The sequence below is a fragment of the Carcharodon carcharias genome, chromosome 18 (assembly GCF_017639515.1).
Source record: "Carcharodon carcharias isolate sCarCar2 chromosome 18, sCarCar2.pri, whole genome shotgun sequence".
Classification (NCBI taxonomy): domain Eukaryota; kingdom Metazoa; phylum Chordata; class Chondrichthyes; order Lamniformes; family Lamnidae; genus Carcharodon; species Carcharodon carcharias.
Genome location: NC_054484.1, coordinates 89,508,486 through 89,522,825, shown reverse-complemented (window position 1 = coordinate 89,522,825; position 14,340 = coordinate 89,508,486). Strand labels below are relative to the sequence as shown.

At 42.8% G+C, this 14,340-nt stretch overlaps 1 protein-coding gene across 1 annotated transcript in view; it reads right to left on the bottom strand.

The window, feature by feature from the left end:
- cltrn (collectrin, amino acid transport regulator) overlaps positions 1-14,340 on the bottom strand; it is a 39,289-nt gene that overhangs the window by 8,338 nt on the left and 16,611 nt on the right. Inside the window, exons 5-6 of the mRNA XM_041210915.1 lie at positions 7,829-7,945; positions 7,526-7,720 (exon numbers count right to left, since the gene is read on the bottom strand). Coding sequence (XP_041066849.1) covers positions 7,526-7,720; positions 7,829-7,945 — 312 coding nt within the window. The remainder of the gene's footprint in view (positions 1-7,525; positions 7,721-7,828; positions 7,946-14,340) is intronic.

Below are 14,340 nucleotides of genomic sequence, written 5' to 3'. Positions count from 1 at the left end.
CAGAGAATTAACCTGAGCTTCTAGATTACTAGCCCAGTGACATTCCTATTACACCATCATCTCCCCATATAAATTGGGGAGGGATTGAAAATGGGCCACTGACTGGTTATGTTCCATCACATACCCTCGTCATCAATACGTTTGCCGGTTCCCACCTCAGTAAAACCATCCCACTTTGTTCCCGCTTCAGCTCATCTGTTACTCAAACACTCATTCATGCCTTTGTTATCTCTAGACTTGACTATTCCAATGCTCTCCTTGCTGGTCTCCCACTTTCTACCCTCTGTAAGCTTGAGGTCATCCACATTCTGCTGCCCATGTTCTTAATCACACCCAGTCCTGTTTATCTATCATCCCTTTGCTGACTGACTTATATTACTGCAAATGCCCTGGGGACACAGGTTCAAATCCCTGGTGAAATTTGATTTCTGTTAATAAATCTGGAATATTAAAAAAAAGCTGGTCTCCATAATGGATGTCATAAAACTATCACTGATGATCTGTAACAGGGATGAGAGAGAAGTGTAAGTCAAATTTCCTTCCCTAACTGTGATCAGTCCGTTTTCTAAAGAGGAAGATGTGTTTGTTTCTTAACCCCTAAGTGCATGGTCAATTTGAATGGCCAGCAGCTATTCATGGGTTTGAATGAAGGAGGGTTATTTATTCATGCATTTACCCCCAAAAGTCTAACACTATGTCACTCACTCCACATGCACACACAGTCACTCAAGAAAAAATACAGCTAAAGAGAATAGTACACTTTTACAAGTTTTCACTCCTGAAGGGTAGCCTAAGTGGATTCAATAACTGGAGTCGTATATCAGAATTGTTGCAGGATTCACTTGAAGAGAAGAATTTTCAGCAGGTCATTAACTTAGTTAATTGTAGTATTCTTACCAGGAGGTCAGTTTTCTCTGCTGGTGGACTTCCAAAGGAACAGGCTGGGAGACATTAAGATATTGTGGTCTCCAGTTTTTGAAGATGTAAATGTTGCTGACCTTTCTGCTGCTTTTTCTGCAGTTGTCATTCACAGACTGATTCACTGCCCCGTAGTTCTTGGGTAATAAGATTTGCTGTCTGTAGCCAGTTTTGGTCACACAATAAATACTTCTATATTGTCTACCCAGTTAGGAGCTATTGCTACACATTGGAGAATGGGTGGGGTTATTCACATTTACTTATGATGAACTGGCTTCTCAACAGATCTCTTTGTTAACTTTTTGATTTGAAGATAGGGAGACTGGAAGCCCATTGATTTTGAGTTTCAGCTAAGTCCACAAACAATAGAAGGTGTAAATTCCACAGATGGTTTTCATCTTGCTATGTAGCAGTGGAAACCCAAGTCGGCCCAGAATGGTTTAAAATAGTCTTCATAGATGAAACTTCACACCAGCAGCCACAGGAAGACACTCTGGAAACTGTATTACTCCTTGGGGAGGCTGGATAAAGAAGGAGACCAGACCACCACTGACAATAGTGACCAGCCAGAGGAGGAAATTCTGGACCTCGCACTACTTTTTGGAGAGTGGGTGAGGATGATACCCAAGATACCACTGATGAGTGCAACCAGAACACTCTTGTTGAATGACACCAGGATGTCAATCCATCTGACTGTTCTGGTATGACATAGGACACCCTGGTGCATGTGCTGACTTTCACAAAGAGAAACCAGGAACAGAAGCTCCAACAATGGCCAAAGAGACAATTGCAGGGCAAAAAGCTGATTCCCGAAACCCTGCATCAAGACTGAAGAGGAAGTGACTGAAGCTGCTGATGTACTAGCTACTGATCTCACACACGCTTCAGATGTCCAAGGAAGTGTAACTTCTCCGAGCCTAGTAGAAGCAGCAGAACAGTAACGTAACCCAGTAAAACACAGTATAGTCACAGAACCTGAGGTGACATTCGGCTCTATTCCAGGCATGGCCTTGACAGCTGAAGCTCCTGAAATGTCAATACCTAGTGAACAGCAAACTCACACTGACATGAAAGAAGAGTGTGCACAGGTGAAACAACCACAAGCAGAAAGACAAAAGCCCTCAATATTAACAGAAGTAGCATCAATTCCACTTGAGAATAATCTTCATTCTTCTGTTTGTCCATAGGATTCATCCCTGAATTGGGATTTCACAGCACTTCATTCCAGGCACAGGAATCATTGAATGTACTTAAGCAATGGTTACTTTTGCCAGGCAATAGAATTGCTGGATCAGAAGATTGCAGACCCACTACAGTTGGCCAAGTCTCATCCCTTTGAGAAAGAACAGTCAGCAACACAACCAATAAAGGGGTTACAAGAAAGAGGAAGAAAAAGAGAACATCTGTTTATTACCTTTATACAGTTCACCAGGAAAAGGAATCTCTGTCTACTGATTCAAACATGTTCCAAGAGAAATATGGAGTATGTATGCCCTACATATCCAGTTACAGAACTGAGACCACAGTTGGAAATTGATGCAACTGGCACAAGAGATTGCGAGGGTTGGGGGAGGTGCAGTGAGGGGTAAGTAAGATGCATAAAAATGTTAATAAGTAGTTTAATGAGTAGAATGAAAGACTTGGGGAGATGGAGTACAAAAGGGTTAATAACTATTATGCTAATAGTTAACATACATCGTCAATTATCTCAGATCGCATGTTGCTGGAACTCAGATAGATGCTTCTGGAAGGACCCTGGTGCTTACATATCCCTGTACATTGCTGTTTATGGTCAATAAATGTTTGAAGTTCCTGGTTTCCCTGTTTTGAGCAGTCTCTGTTAAGCACACCCTGGGACCGTTTCTGATGATACTTCATACTGTAGGTCAAAGGTCAGTAAAACTCAGGAACCTTAAAGCCAGCAGAGACTTTACATACCAGTCCAAGCTAGAACATTCTGTACAGGATCAGTATCACCATGGTAACAAGACTTGCAACACACTCCAAGGTTTAAAGTAGACAAGGGCGTAATATGATTGGCAGCATGAGGCTAAAGGTATGGTTGCCATGATTAATTTATTCTTTTATTTTAGTCGACAATTAGTATCAACGCCGATAGGAAAGCCAACACATTGTAACACCACAGTCTGGGACTTTCAGAGCACAAAACCTGCTCACAATGACCGCCCTTTTCATTCGGAATGGTAAGCTTTCTGAGCAAAAGCATTGCAGTTTCCATTGTGCACATGGCAGTGAAGAGTAACTAGAGAAAACACTCAATAGATGTAGAGCAGTTGAATCTGTTTTGGATGATTTGTGCCGGTGATGTTCAATGTCTTAAACTAGGCACTAGAGGATAAACTGTGCCAAGCTACAATCCTTGCAGAGGACAAAGGGCAGAGGGCAGTTTGGCCATAGGTCCTCTCTTGGCGTGGCTAGAATACAGCATCAGACAGAGGACAGCTTACCCAATTCTTGAGTTTGTAATCTAATAGCAACATTCTCCCAGTGGTTCAGTGAGTTATTGAGACATATAGAGCGAGGCGATCGAATGCTTGCTCCATAGTCTTTGCAAGCTGAGCTCAACATGACTGTGCTGGCCACAATAGAATTGAATTTCCAGTGTGATTCTTCAGATAACCTGCCATGGAGGATATTCAGAAACCCTAGAATAAACACCATTTCTCTGTGGTTTCTAAGGATTGTTATTCTATTATTGTTATGGTGAACAATCGAGAGAGACGTTACAGAAATTAATGCCAGCATCCCTCGATCAGGGAGGTGAAAGTTGGTATGTGTCAATGTTCCTGATTTACTATTCATTAATCATTGCTGCAAAATAAGGGCAGGGTCCAGTCAGGCTGTGGTTAAATAGGCTACCAATACTTTCATCATGTCTCACACTTCAATAATGGCCATTTGGAAGATGATGGAGAGGTACTAGGTACCCACGGACTGAACCTCAATGTCTTCAGCTGTGTGGAAATGTTTGACAGAAAATCTAAAGAGAAACATTAAAGCTACTCATAGGTCCACCATGCTCTGTTCCCAGGATGGGACTTGATAAATGGTGGTGATTATACCATGCACTGGTTGAAACAGCAGCTACAATCAGACTTTCCTTGTCAACTTGTAGATGTGACTCAGTTATTCATATTCTCACCTCTGTAGGTTCAAATCCACTCTGAGCATATCATCTGGGCTTCCGCTCAGAACTGAGAGAATGACAGATGGTCAGAGCAGATCAACTCGGAATGTTAAACTGCTGTGCTGTGTTAAAGATTCTGGGTTGCTGTTTAATGAGGAGTAGGCAGATCTCCTGTTGCCCTGCTCAAAGGCTGAATTGTTAATCTCGAATAACATTTCTGACAGAAATTTGTTGAACCTACTTCAGGGCTGCTCATATCACGCTGGCCCATTGGCAGACAGACTGGCTGGCTCAAGTGAAGAGAAGTCCCTTCACATTTCGATATTTATTCTTATGGTTTATCTCCCTACTCTACATAGAATATACAGCACAGAAGCATGCCACTCAGCCCAAGTGGTCAATGCCAGTGTTCATGATCTTACTTCGTCTAACCCTATCAAGATACTGCTTACCCCTTTCCCCCTTGTGTACGTATCTTTTTAGTTTGTGATTTGAACTTTTCCCACGCAATGCATTTGAAAATGATGATAGCTGACACTAGGCCATAGAGACCATCAGACAGTGCCCAAGCTGCAGTTCCATACGAGTATGCCTCTATGCCTGGACAAATGTTCCCAAAGTCTCCATCCCTCCACTGGCTCAACTTTTTCAGTTTCATTTTTAATCTTTTGAAGATTCTCTGAAGGGGCAGTTGACTTTACTACCAACATTTAAGGAACATGAAAGAATGCTCAAATGAAAACCCTGGCTAAAATTGACCCCCCTCCCCACCCCTGCACCCCCTCATCCCCTCCCCTCCAACATCCCCCTCCCACCCCCCCCTCGCACCCCCCCCCCATCTGCCCACCCTCCCTCCTCCCCTGTCCCCCCCCCTCTCATCCTCCCCTCCCTCCCCCCCAATCCCCTCCCCAGTGCCCATTTTCCAAGTGTGAAACATGCACTAAAGTGTTCAATATGGCTTGGGCATTCATGTGCATGTTCTGTGCTGAAAGTACACTGCCCATCATATGGGTGAAATGTAGGTGTCCAGGGCCCATGCCTGAACCTGGCAATAGGCTCTTTGCATTTGCAAAGGAGCCTGTTGTCCAATTCAGGACCCCTTCCTGAGGAGCATGGCCTGCTGATTGTAACCAGCACTGCCATTGGCTTCTCTGAATGGTCCAGGAAGTGCAAACATTTCTTCAAGATGCCAATTGACTGCTTTACCAGCTGTAGAGTGGTCATATGATTTAGAAGGGTTTAGATATGCTCGGGGAGTGGGCTGCACAATGGAAAATGGCATTTAAATTAGATAAATGTAATGTCATACATGTTGGTCATCCTAACATTTCATTTACATGGAACAGTACTGCAATACTTCTCATTTGAAATTCTGATCCTCAAGTTCAAGTCCCTCCAGGGCTTTTCCACTCCCTCTTTCTGTATCTGCTTCAGCCCTCCAACATCTGTATGCTCCTCCAATTCTGACCTCTTGTGTATCCTCGATTTTATTGGCCCCAGTTTTATAGCCCTACCTTTAGCTGCCTGGGTCCTAAACTCTGGAATATTCTCCTGAGCCTCTCTCTCTTCCTTTAAGATATTCTTTAAACTCTACATATTTGGCCAAGCTTTTTTCTCATCTATCCTAAGATCTCCTTATGTGACCTGTGTCAAATATTGTCTGATGACACTCCTGGGAAACGCTTGGGATGGTTTCCTGTGTTAAAGTTGCTATATAAATGTACATTGTTGTTGCTCTCCATGCCCTGGTTGAGGGCTGGATCTGTAGCAGCAGCTGACATAGCTCAGTGACACACTCCTCGGTGAAGTAAAGTTGCCTCATGCATTGCTCTTCATTGAAGCTGAAAGGGAAGCGTTCCCTAAAAACCTCCTGTGTTTCTGGCCCCCTACACTGTGCCATCCTCCTCCCTCTTCTCCCAGCTGCTCCTGCCTCCTTGGTTGCTTTCTCTAGTCCTCCAGCCTGAAGTCAGCTCCACCTGCCATCTGCAGTGAAACCATCCCTGAGGCTGCCAACAATAGCGCAATGCCAGCAAAACCTTGCACTCTACTGTCAAACCTAGCTTCTCAGAGTGACCCAGAAATGCCCCGGAAGTCAGCCAGTAAACCAGCAGCTAAGCTCTAAGCTCTGTGAGACCCCTTTAACGAGTGTTGAAGTTCCTCCTTAATGCAGCCATGCCACATATGGGTGAGTTCAGCACATGGTGACAAATTCTGAGGGTGACCAAAATCACAAACAGCTCCTGTAAAAGGCCCAGGACCCAATTTAAATAAGATATCCAGTGTTTTGAAGCACCTCAGATAACCCAGATGGGTTACCATTGACCAGAAACTGAACTGACTAGCCATATAAATACTGCGGCTACAAGAGCGAGTCAGAGGCTGGGAATCCTGCAGCGAGTAACTCACCATCTGACTCCCCAAAGCCCATCAACCATCTACATGGCACAAGTGAGGAGTGTGATGGAATACTCTCCACTTGCTGGATGAGTGCAGCTCCCACAATACTCAAGAAGCTCTACACCATCCAGGACAAAGCAGCCCACTTAATTGGCACTGCATCCACAAACATTCACTCCACCACCGACACACAGTAGCAGCAGTGCATACCATATACAAGATGCATTGCATCAAGGCTCCTTAGGCAGCACCTTCCAAACCCATGACCTCTACCATCTAGAAGGATAAGGGCAGCAGATAAATGGGAATACCACTTCCTGGAAGTTCCCCTCCAAACCACACACCATCCTGACTTGGAAATATATTATCATTCCTTCACTGTCGCTAGGTCAAAATCCTGGAACTCGCTTCCCTAACAACACTGGGGGTATACCTGCACACATGGACTGCAGCGGTTCAAGAAGGCAGCTCACCACCACCTTCTTAAGGGCAATTAGGGATGGGCAATAAATGCTGGCCCAGTCAGTAAAGCCCACACACAATAAATAAGTACCGATGGAGAAGTCCAATCGAATATGGCAGGTGATACATTTCTGGCTGGAGATACCCATGTGCTTCCTGCCCGGTTGAAGTCTGGCCCAAACAGCCAGAGAGTGGGCGCAGTGCTCTGGAACATGTAGGTCGACAGAACTGAAGCCGTGAGGCAAAGTAGATTCTTGATGATCAATCAAGATTGGATATCTCTTTCAAAGATCTCCTGGACAGACATGAAGGACTGAATGGCCTCCTTACATGGTCTAGGCTTCTATGATTATATGCCTCTAACTATAAGGTCATAAGGAACAAGAATAAGGGAATCCCCTTGGGGCAAACCCCTTGAACACACTACTGTATCTACCAAGACCTCCCATGGACTCAACTCCCACTCATTTAATCTCTTGAGGGAAAGCCCTTTATAAATACCCCCTACTCTCCAAGCATTATCTCAACAATATCCATCCTTTCTTGCAACTCAGATATTTGACCCTTCAAAGGGATAGAAAAATACCTCGAAATACTCACTTCACTTTGTCACGGTGACCAAGGACAATTATCGTAATTAAACCAGCCACAATCAAGCCCATGACGACACCAAATGCAATCAGCCAGACCAGAACGGATGGCTCACTGGCTGGAGCCAAGGTGGGTTCAATCCCCAGAAACTCCAATGTGTGATCATCCAAGGAAAAGGCATTATTGAATCGAGCTCTGACCATTCTGAAATGTTTAAAAACGCAACATGAGCTGGAATCATGGCTTAATCCATGGGATGATTTATTGCAGATGTTGTTACAGCAATTTTTACACAAATAATTTAATTCGTACCTGATCGCTTCTCCTACATCAGTCTTGGGAAGAGGCTGTAACGTGTTACAGGGTTCTGTCACCACAAAGTAAAATGAGATTCTCTTTGTTTCCTCACATATGTGCACATCGGATACACTGTAAAAAGAATGACTATAATTGCAGGATATATTGAATGTCTGTCACTAATATCACTAGCTTCTGTGCTTCTATTTAAGCAGGGGATAGCACACAGGTGGGTAGTACAGTTGGAAAGAGAAAAATCTTGCAAGCACAATAAGCCCACAAGGAAAAGTGAGCAGTATACTGAAATTGGTGTTTCGGTTAGGTTCATATTCATTTGTACAGGGGCATATATAGAATGAAAATGTTGGGAAAAAAATGGATGGAAGAAACAATCTGCAAGAAAAGGTCTGATCTGGAGATGGGAGTGTTGCTCAGGTCGCACAGACGCCTGGTGACCATAATGAATCCACAAATACATGCTGAGGGGAGACATTAATGATCCGAATGGAGACAACAGAGAGCATCTGCATAAAGACATTCGTGATGGGTTAGGGAGGGAATCCCAGAGTTCAGGGCCGGGGCCAGCTGCAGCCTTGGTGACGAATGTTGGAGCAATTAAAATTGGAGCCAGATTTGGAGGAGTGCTGAGATCTCAGAAGTTCGTAGGGCTGAAGGAGGTCACATATGATTAGGAAGGGGCAAGGGCATGAAGGGAATTTAAAAACGAGGATGAGAATTTTAAATTGAAGACATTACCAAAGAGGAAGCCAATACATATGCCTGATTGACAATGTTAATTCAGGTATAAACACTAATTCAGTAAGCGAATGGAATATTGACCTTTATCACAAAAGGCTGAAATACAAAGGGGTGGAAGTTATGTTACAGTTGTCTCTAGATAGACACCAGTGTATATGAATCTAACAGAAACACCAATTTCAGTATATTGCTCACTTTTCCTTGTGGGCCAGACTGGGTGACTGCTTTGTGGAACACCTTCGCTCAGTCCACAAGCATGACTCTGACCTTCCTGTCGCTTGCCATTTCAATTCACCATCCTGCTCTCATGCCCATATGTCCATCCTTGGCCTGCTGCAATGTTCCAGTGAAGCCAAATGCAAACGAGAGGACCAACATCTCATTTCCGATCAGATACTTTACAGCATTCCAGACTCAACACTGAGTTCAACAACTTCAGACCATGAACTCTGTCCTTCATTTCGATCATTTTATTCCATTTTTTCCACAATCCCCTTCCCACACAAGGCCCCTTGTAACTTGCTCTTATGTTCAGCTTTCAGAGTGCACTGACCCTTGTTCTGTTATTGACACATTCTACTATCTCTCCCTTATGCTACTATTAGCCTTTACTTTAGTCTTTAACACTACCATTAATACTCCCTTTGTCTTGTGTCCATGACATCTATGTCAAATCTCTCCTGAGCTCCCACTTATCCCTGACCTTTTGTTTTGCTCCACCCCCACTTAAACAGTATAAAACCGATCACGTTTCTACCTCTCTTCAGCTCTGAAGAAGAGTTGTACAGACCCGAAATGTTAACTCTGTTTCTGTCTCCACAAATGCTGCCAGACTGCTGAGATTTTCCAGCATTTCCTGTTTCTTATTTCAGATTTCCAGCATCCACAGTATTTTGCTTTTATTACCCAAAATACTTTGCTCAGTTGCAGTACAACACCTCAGGAAGGAAGGAAAAACCAGTACAACTTGGAAATAACTGGTCCTGGTCTAAACTGGTCTTGTATATCTTAAAGTGGAACTCCAGTTCAGACCAGTACCAGTTATTTCCAAGTTTTATGCAGTGGACATTTACCAGAATGACATTGGAACTAAAAGGGTTAAATCACGAGAACAGGTTGCGTAAACTAGGCTTGCATTCCCTTAAGTATCGCAGATCAAGGGGTGATCTAACTGAGATGTTTGAGATAAGGAAAGGAGTTTTTAGGGTAAATAGAGAAAAAAATATTTCCCCTGGAGAGGGAGTTCTGAACAAGTGGGTAAAACCTAAAATAAGAGCAGGATCGTTCAAGGGTGTCGGGAAGCACCTCTTCAAATCTGAACTCCCTGGTTCCAAAAATCTGTTAATGCTGGGGGTCAATCAAAAACTTGGACTCTGGTATCAAGGGACATGGAATCAAGGTGAATAAATGGTGTTAAAATACAGAGTAACCATGATCTCAAAATCATTGAATTGTAGAACAGACTCAAGGGGTCAAATGGCCTAATCCTGTTTCTATGCTCCCTTGCACCATGGTCTCAACTAACTACACAATTCCATTTATTACTTTATTCACGCACAGTGTTAAAATAAAGCTTGAGCAAAAACAGAAACTGGAAAATACAAGTATTGTAAGTTTTTGCTACCGGGTTGAATTTTAGATGGGTCTCTTTTAAGGTGAAAGAGCAGGGAATTGGGCTAATTGGATAACTGTTTCCAAGAGTTGGCACAGGTGCGATGGGCTGAAAGGCCTCTTTCTCAGCTATTGGGTTCTATGATTGTAAGCTTATCTGTCACTGTTAGAAATTGGCCCTATCACTACTTCAGTGGCACACTTGATATTGAGGGAAATCTGGCACGTTCAAACTCTGCTAATCTCTTCTTATTTAATCAGACGAATATGGGTAGAAGCCATACTCACTCCCTCTTGTTTAATTGCGCAGTAACCCTGGCAGTAACCAAAGTTAAACATATTGATTCCCCCATAGAGGCTGCTGAATCAAAATACACTGTGATGGTCAATTGACATTGCAGTCAGCATGAAGCTGACCCCAGGATTTCCCTGGTAAATGGGTAAACAAGGGGTGTAGAATATACAATACATAAAATGTTGATCAAGTTCAAAATATGACATAAAAATCTCCTGAGAGTACAGAGTTACAAATAATGTACAGCACAACTCTGGAGATATATCAAAGGGACATCAAAAAGGATTGTAATTTTGTTATTTTCTTTCAACATTCCTCTTTACCAGTTGTAAAAATATTGAAAATGGGAAAAAATAACACTGTTTGTCTGACAGTCAATCATCATCCAATTGGGTAATGAATCTTTATGCTTTCAAATTGGCATAGGCAGGTGGTATGTCACAATGATGAATGAGTTGGATGATGAATGGCTGGAGCACGGGGTTGAGTCCAGGAATATATTTAATCACAGTCGGCAACCCTCTCTTTATGCTAGTATATCTGCTGCGTTTTCTTCACCTATTGCAAGCAACATTCCACAATGCTTATTTGTGTGAAGGCATGCCTAGTGAATCACCATGGTACACCATGGTGCCATGGTACACAAAGCCCTGTGGTTGCACTACCTCAAATGTTGCTGCACCCTGAGCAGGTGAAGGATTAAGCTTTTCACTCTGGGTCAAAAGTTGAGGGAATTTAAGATTGGAAGATTTAAGATGGTTTAATTGGTCAATTTGTCCATGGATTCTATTGTTGCTGGTCTGGCAAAGGGGAAAGAAAAGGTACAAATTAGGAGCAGTAGGCCACTTGGCCCCTTAAGCCTGCTCCACCGTTTAATAATATCATGGCTGACCTGATTGTAACCTCAACTCCATATTCCCGCCTATCCCTGATAGACTTTCACCCCCTTGCTTATCAAGAATCTACCTAGTTCTGTCTTAAACATATTCAAAGACTCCTCTTCCACTGCCTTTTGAGGAAGAGAATTCCAAAGACTCACGATCCTGAGTGAAAAAATTTTGCCTCATCTCCATTTTAAATGGGCGACCCCTTATCTTTAAACAGTGGCCCCTAGTTCTAGATTCTCCCATAAGAGGAAAGATCCTCTCCACATCCACCCTGTCATGACCCCTGAGAATCTTATATATTTCAATTAAGTCGCCTTTTACGCTTCAAAACTCTTGTGGATACAAGCCTAGTCTGTCCAACCTTTCCTCATAAGACCCATCCCAGGTATTAGTCTAGTAAACCTTCTCTGAATGGCTTCCAAAACATTTACATCCTTCCTTAAATAAGATGACCAATACTGTACGCCATATTCCAGACGTGGTCTCATCAATGCCCTGTATAACTGAAGCATAACCTCCCTACTTTTATATTCAATTCTCCTTACAATAAACAATAACAAGATGCAAAGAACAGAAAATGGAAACACCAGGTCTAGGAATGGGATAAACATTTGTCCTCAATATTTATTGCACTATAAACAAAGCTTTATTGCAGAAAGGCAAAAGCCGAAAAGATTAAGATTTGGGTCAACATGCAGCCACTGCTTAACATACAACCTCCACATTCGTACCTACATATTATGTAAGTACAGATCTGGTGGTGTAGTGGTATTATCACTGTACTAGTAATCCAGAGGCCCAGGTCAATGCCCTGGGACCTGTGTTCAAATGCCACCACAGCAGCTGATAGAATTTGAATTCAATTAATAAATCTGGAATATGAAAGCTAGTCTCAGTAATGGTGCTCATGATAATTGTCATTAAAAGCCCATCACTAATGAGGAAGGAAATCTGTCATCCTGGTCTGGCCACAGCTTTTTGACTCTGAAATGGCCCAGTAAGCCACTCAGTTCAAGGGTAATTAGGGATGGTGGACAAATGCTGGCCTTGTTCAGTAACACCCACATCCCATGAAAGAAGGGAAAAAAGGATTAAGCTTGTAATATAGAATAAGAGGAGGTGGAGTGCTCTCAATGATCAGGAGCAATGCAGCTGTGCAGAGGGCCTGGAGTGTGGGAGCTGATCACTGCAGGACCTGTGTTGTTTTCTGGCATCAAAGAGTACTTGTATGTCATTTAATGTGAATGGAAGACCAAAATCAGTTTGTGTAATAATGCTTATTATTATAAAAATCACTAATGCAGGAATCATAAGCAGAGTTACTGTGGCTCGACTAACAAAGGTTACCATCCTTTGTTGGGATGGTAACCATGGGGAAATCTGCTAACAGCTCCTACATTCAATTTTAAGAAACTTTAGTACAATGCTAACCAAATTCTTGGTGCTTCTTACAGGGGAGGAGCAGCCATTAATCAAACACTTCCCACAGGGAGAGAGTGAAAATCAAACAGGGTTACAGTCAGCTCAAGAACCCAAGAGTGAGCAAAGAGACTCCTTGGCCTGGGAACTGTCTTGTGTGGCACATGTGGGTTACAGAAAGCTAAACAGAGGAAAATAAAAGATGATATAAAGGAGGAGTTCAATGTGATATAAATGTGTTTGTAATTAGCAATCAAAAGAGTGAAAGGTAAGACACGACAAGCAAACTGCATTGAAGAACTGGGAAACTCTATCTCAGATGGATTGTTTAGTGAAGGTATTAACATTAAGGAATTTCGATGTCAGTTAATGCTTCAGCAAATACATACTTTAATTTCATGAGGTGTTAATGCTTCTGTTAATAATCCCACATTAATTGAACTATTAGGTTTTGGTGTTGATAACAGCAGAGAGATTAATTGCGAAAGATTGGAGTTTGGCCTTGCTAAACCTCCCTCTGCTAACGGGAGTGCCATTGCCACCCTTTTGCTGTAATGGTCGATGTACTGAATGCCACTGGTGGTCTTTTAACCGTCGGAGGGCTGGAGTGGCACAATGACAAAAAGTCATAGAAAGCCAATGTCTGATTGTCTCAAGACTCAATAATCAAAAGAGTCGACTAGCTTCTGGAATTTGGATGCTGGTCACATGGAGGACTTACCCAACAGAAAGTGTCTTTTAGTGCTGCCTAGCCCTGGCCACTCCATTTTCTTGTGTGTCTCCTTTGCCTGCCCCTTTCAGTAGATGATTATTTGAGCTGGGGTATACCATTGCTTAATGTTACTCCCACTCTGGTAGCAAGAGAAAGCAGAGGGAAAACTGCGGGTCTTTCGAGGAGTGGCAATCATCGCTGAATTTACCCTTTTCCCCAACCTGACACCTATACTGGGGTCTTCCAACATCTGCGGAGACGAACACAGTTAACGTTTTGAGTCTGAATGACTCTTCAACAGAACTAAGGAAAAATAGAAAAGAGGTGCAATATAAGCTGGTTTAAGGGGGAGTGGGACAGGTAGAGCTGGATAGAGGGCCAGTGATAGGTGGAGATAACGAAAAGATGTCATAGACTAAAGGACAAAGAGATGTTGAAGGTGCTGATGTTATCTAAGGAATGTGCTACTAGGTGACATTAAGGGTAGAAAGCAGGACGAGCAAGGAACAGATAGCCCTAGTGGGGGTGGGGTGGGGGGAAGGGACCGAAATAGGCTAAAAGGTAGAGATAAAACAATGGATGGAAATGCACTTAAAAATAATGGAAATAGGTGGGAAAAGAAAAATCTATATAAATTATTGGAAAAAAGGGGGATCGGAAAGGGGGTGGGGATGGAGGAGAGAGTTCATGATCTAAAATTGTTGAACTCAATATTCAGTCCAGACAGATGCTGTCAGACCTGTTGAGTTTTTCAAGGTATTTTTGTTTTTGTTTTGGATTTCCAGCATCCGCAGTTTTTTGCTTTTACCAGGGTCTTCCAAACCTGGCTGTCCCGGAAATAGAG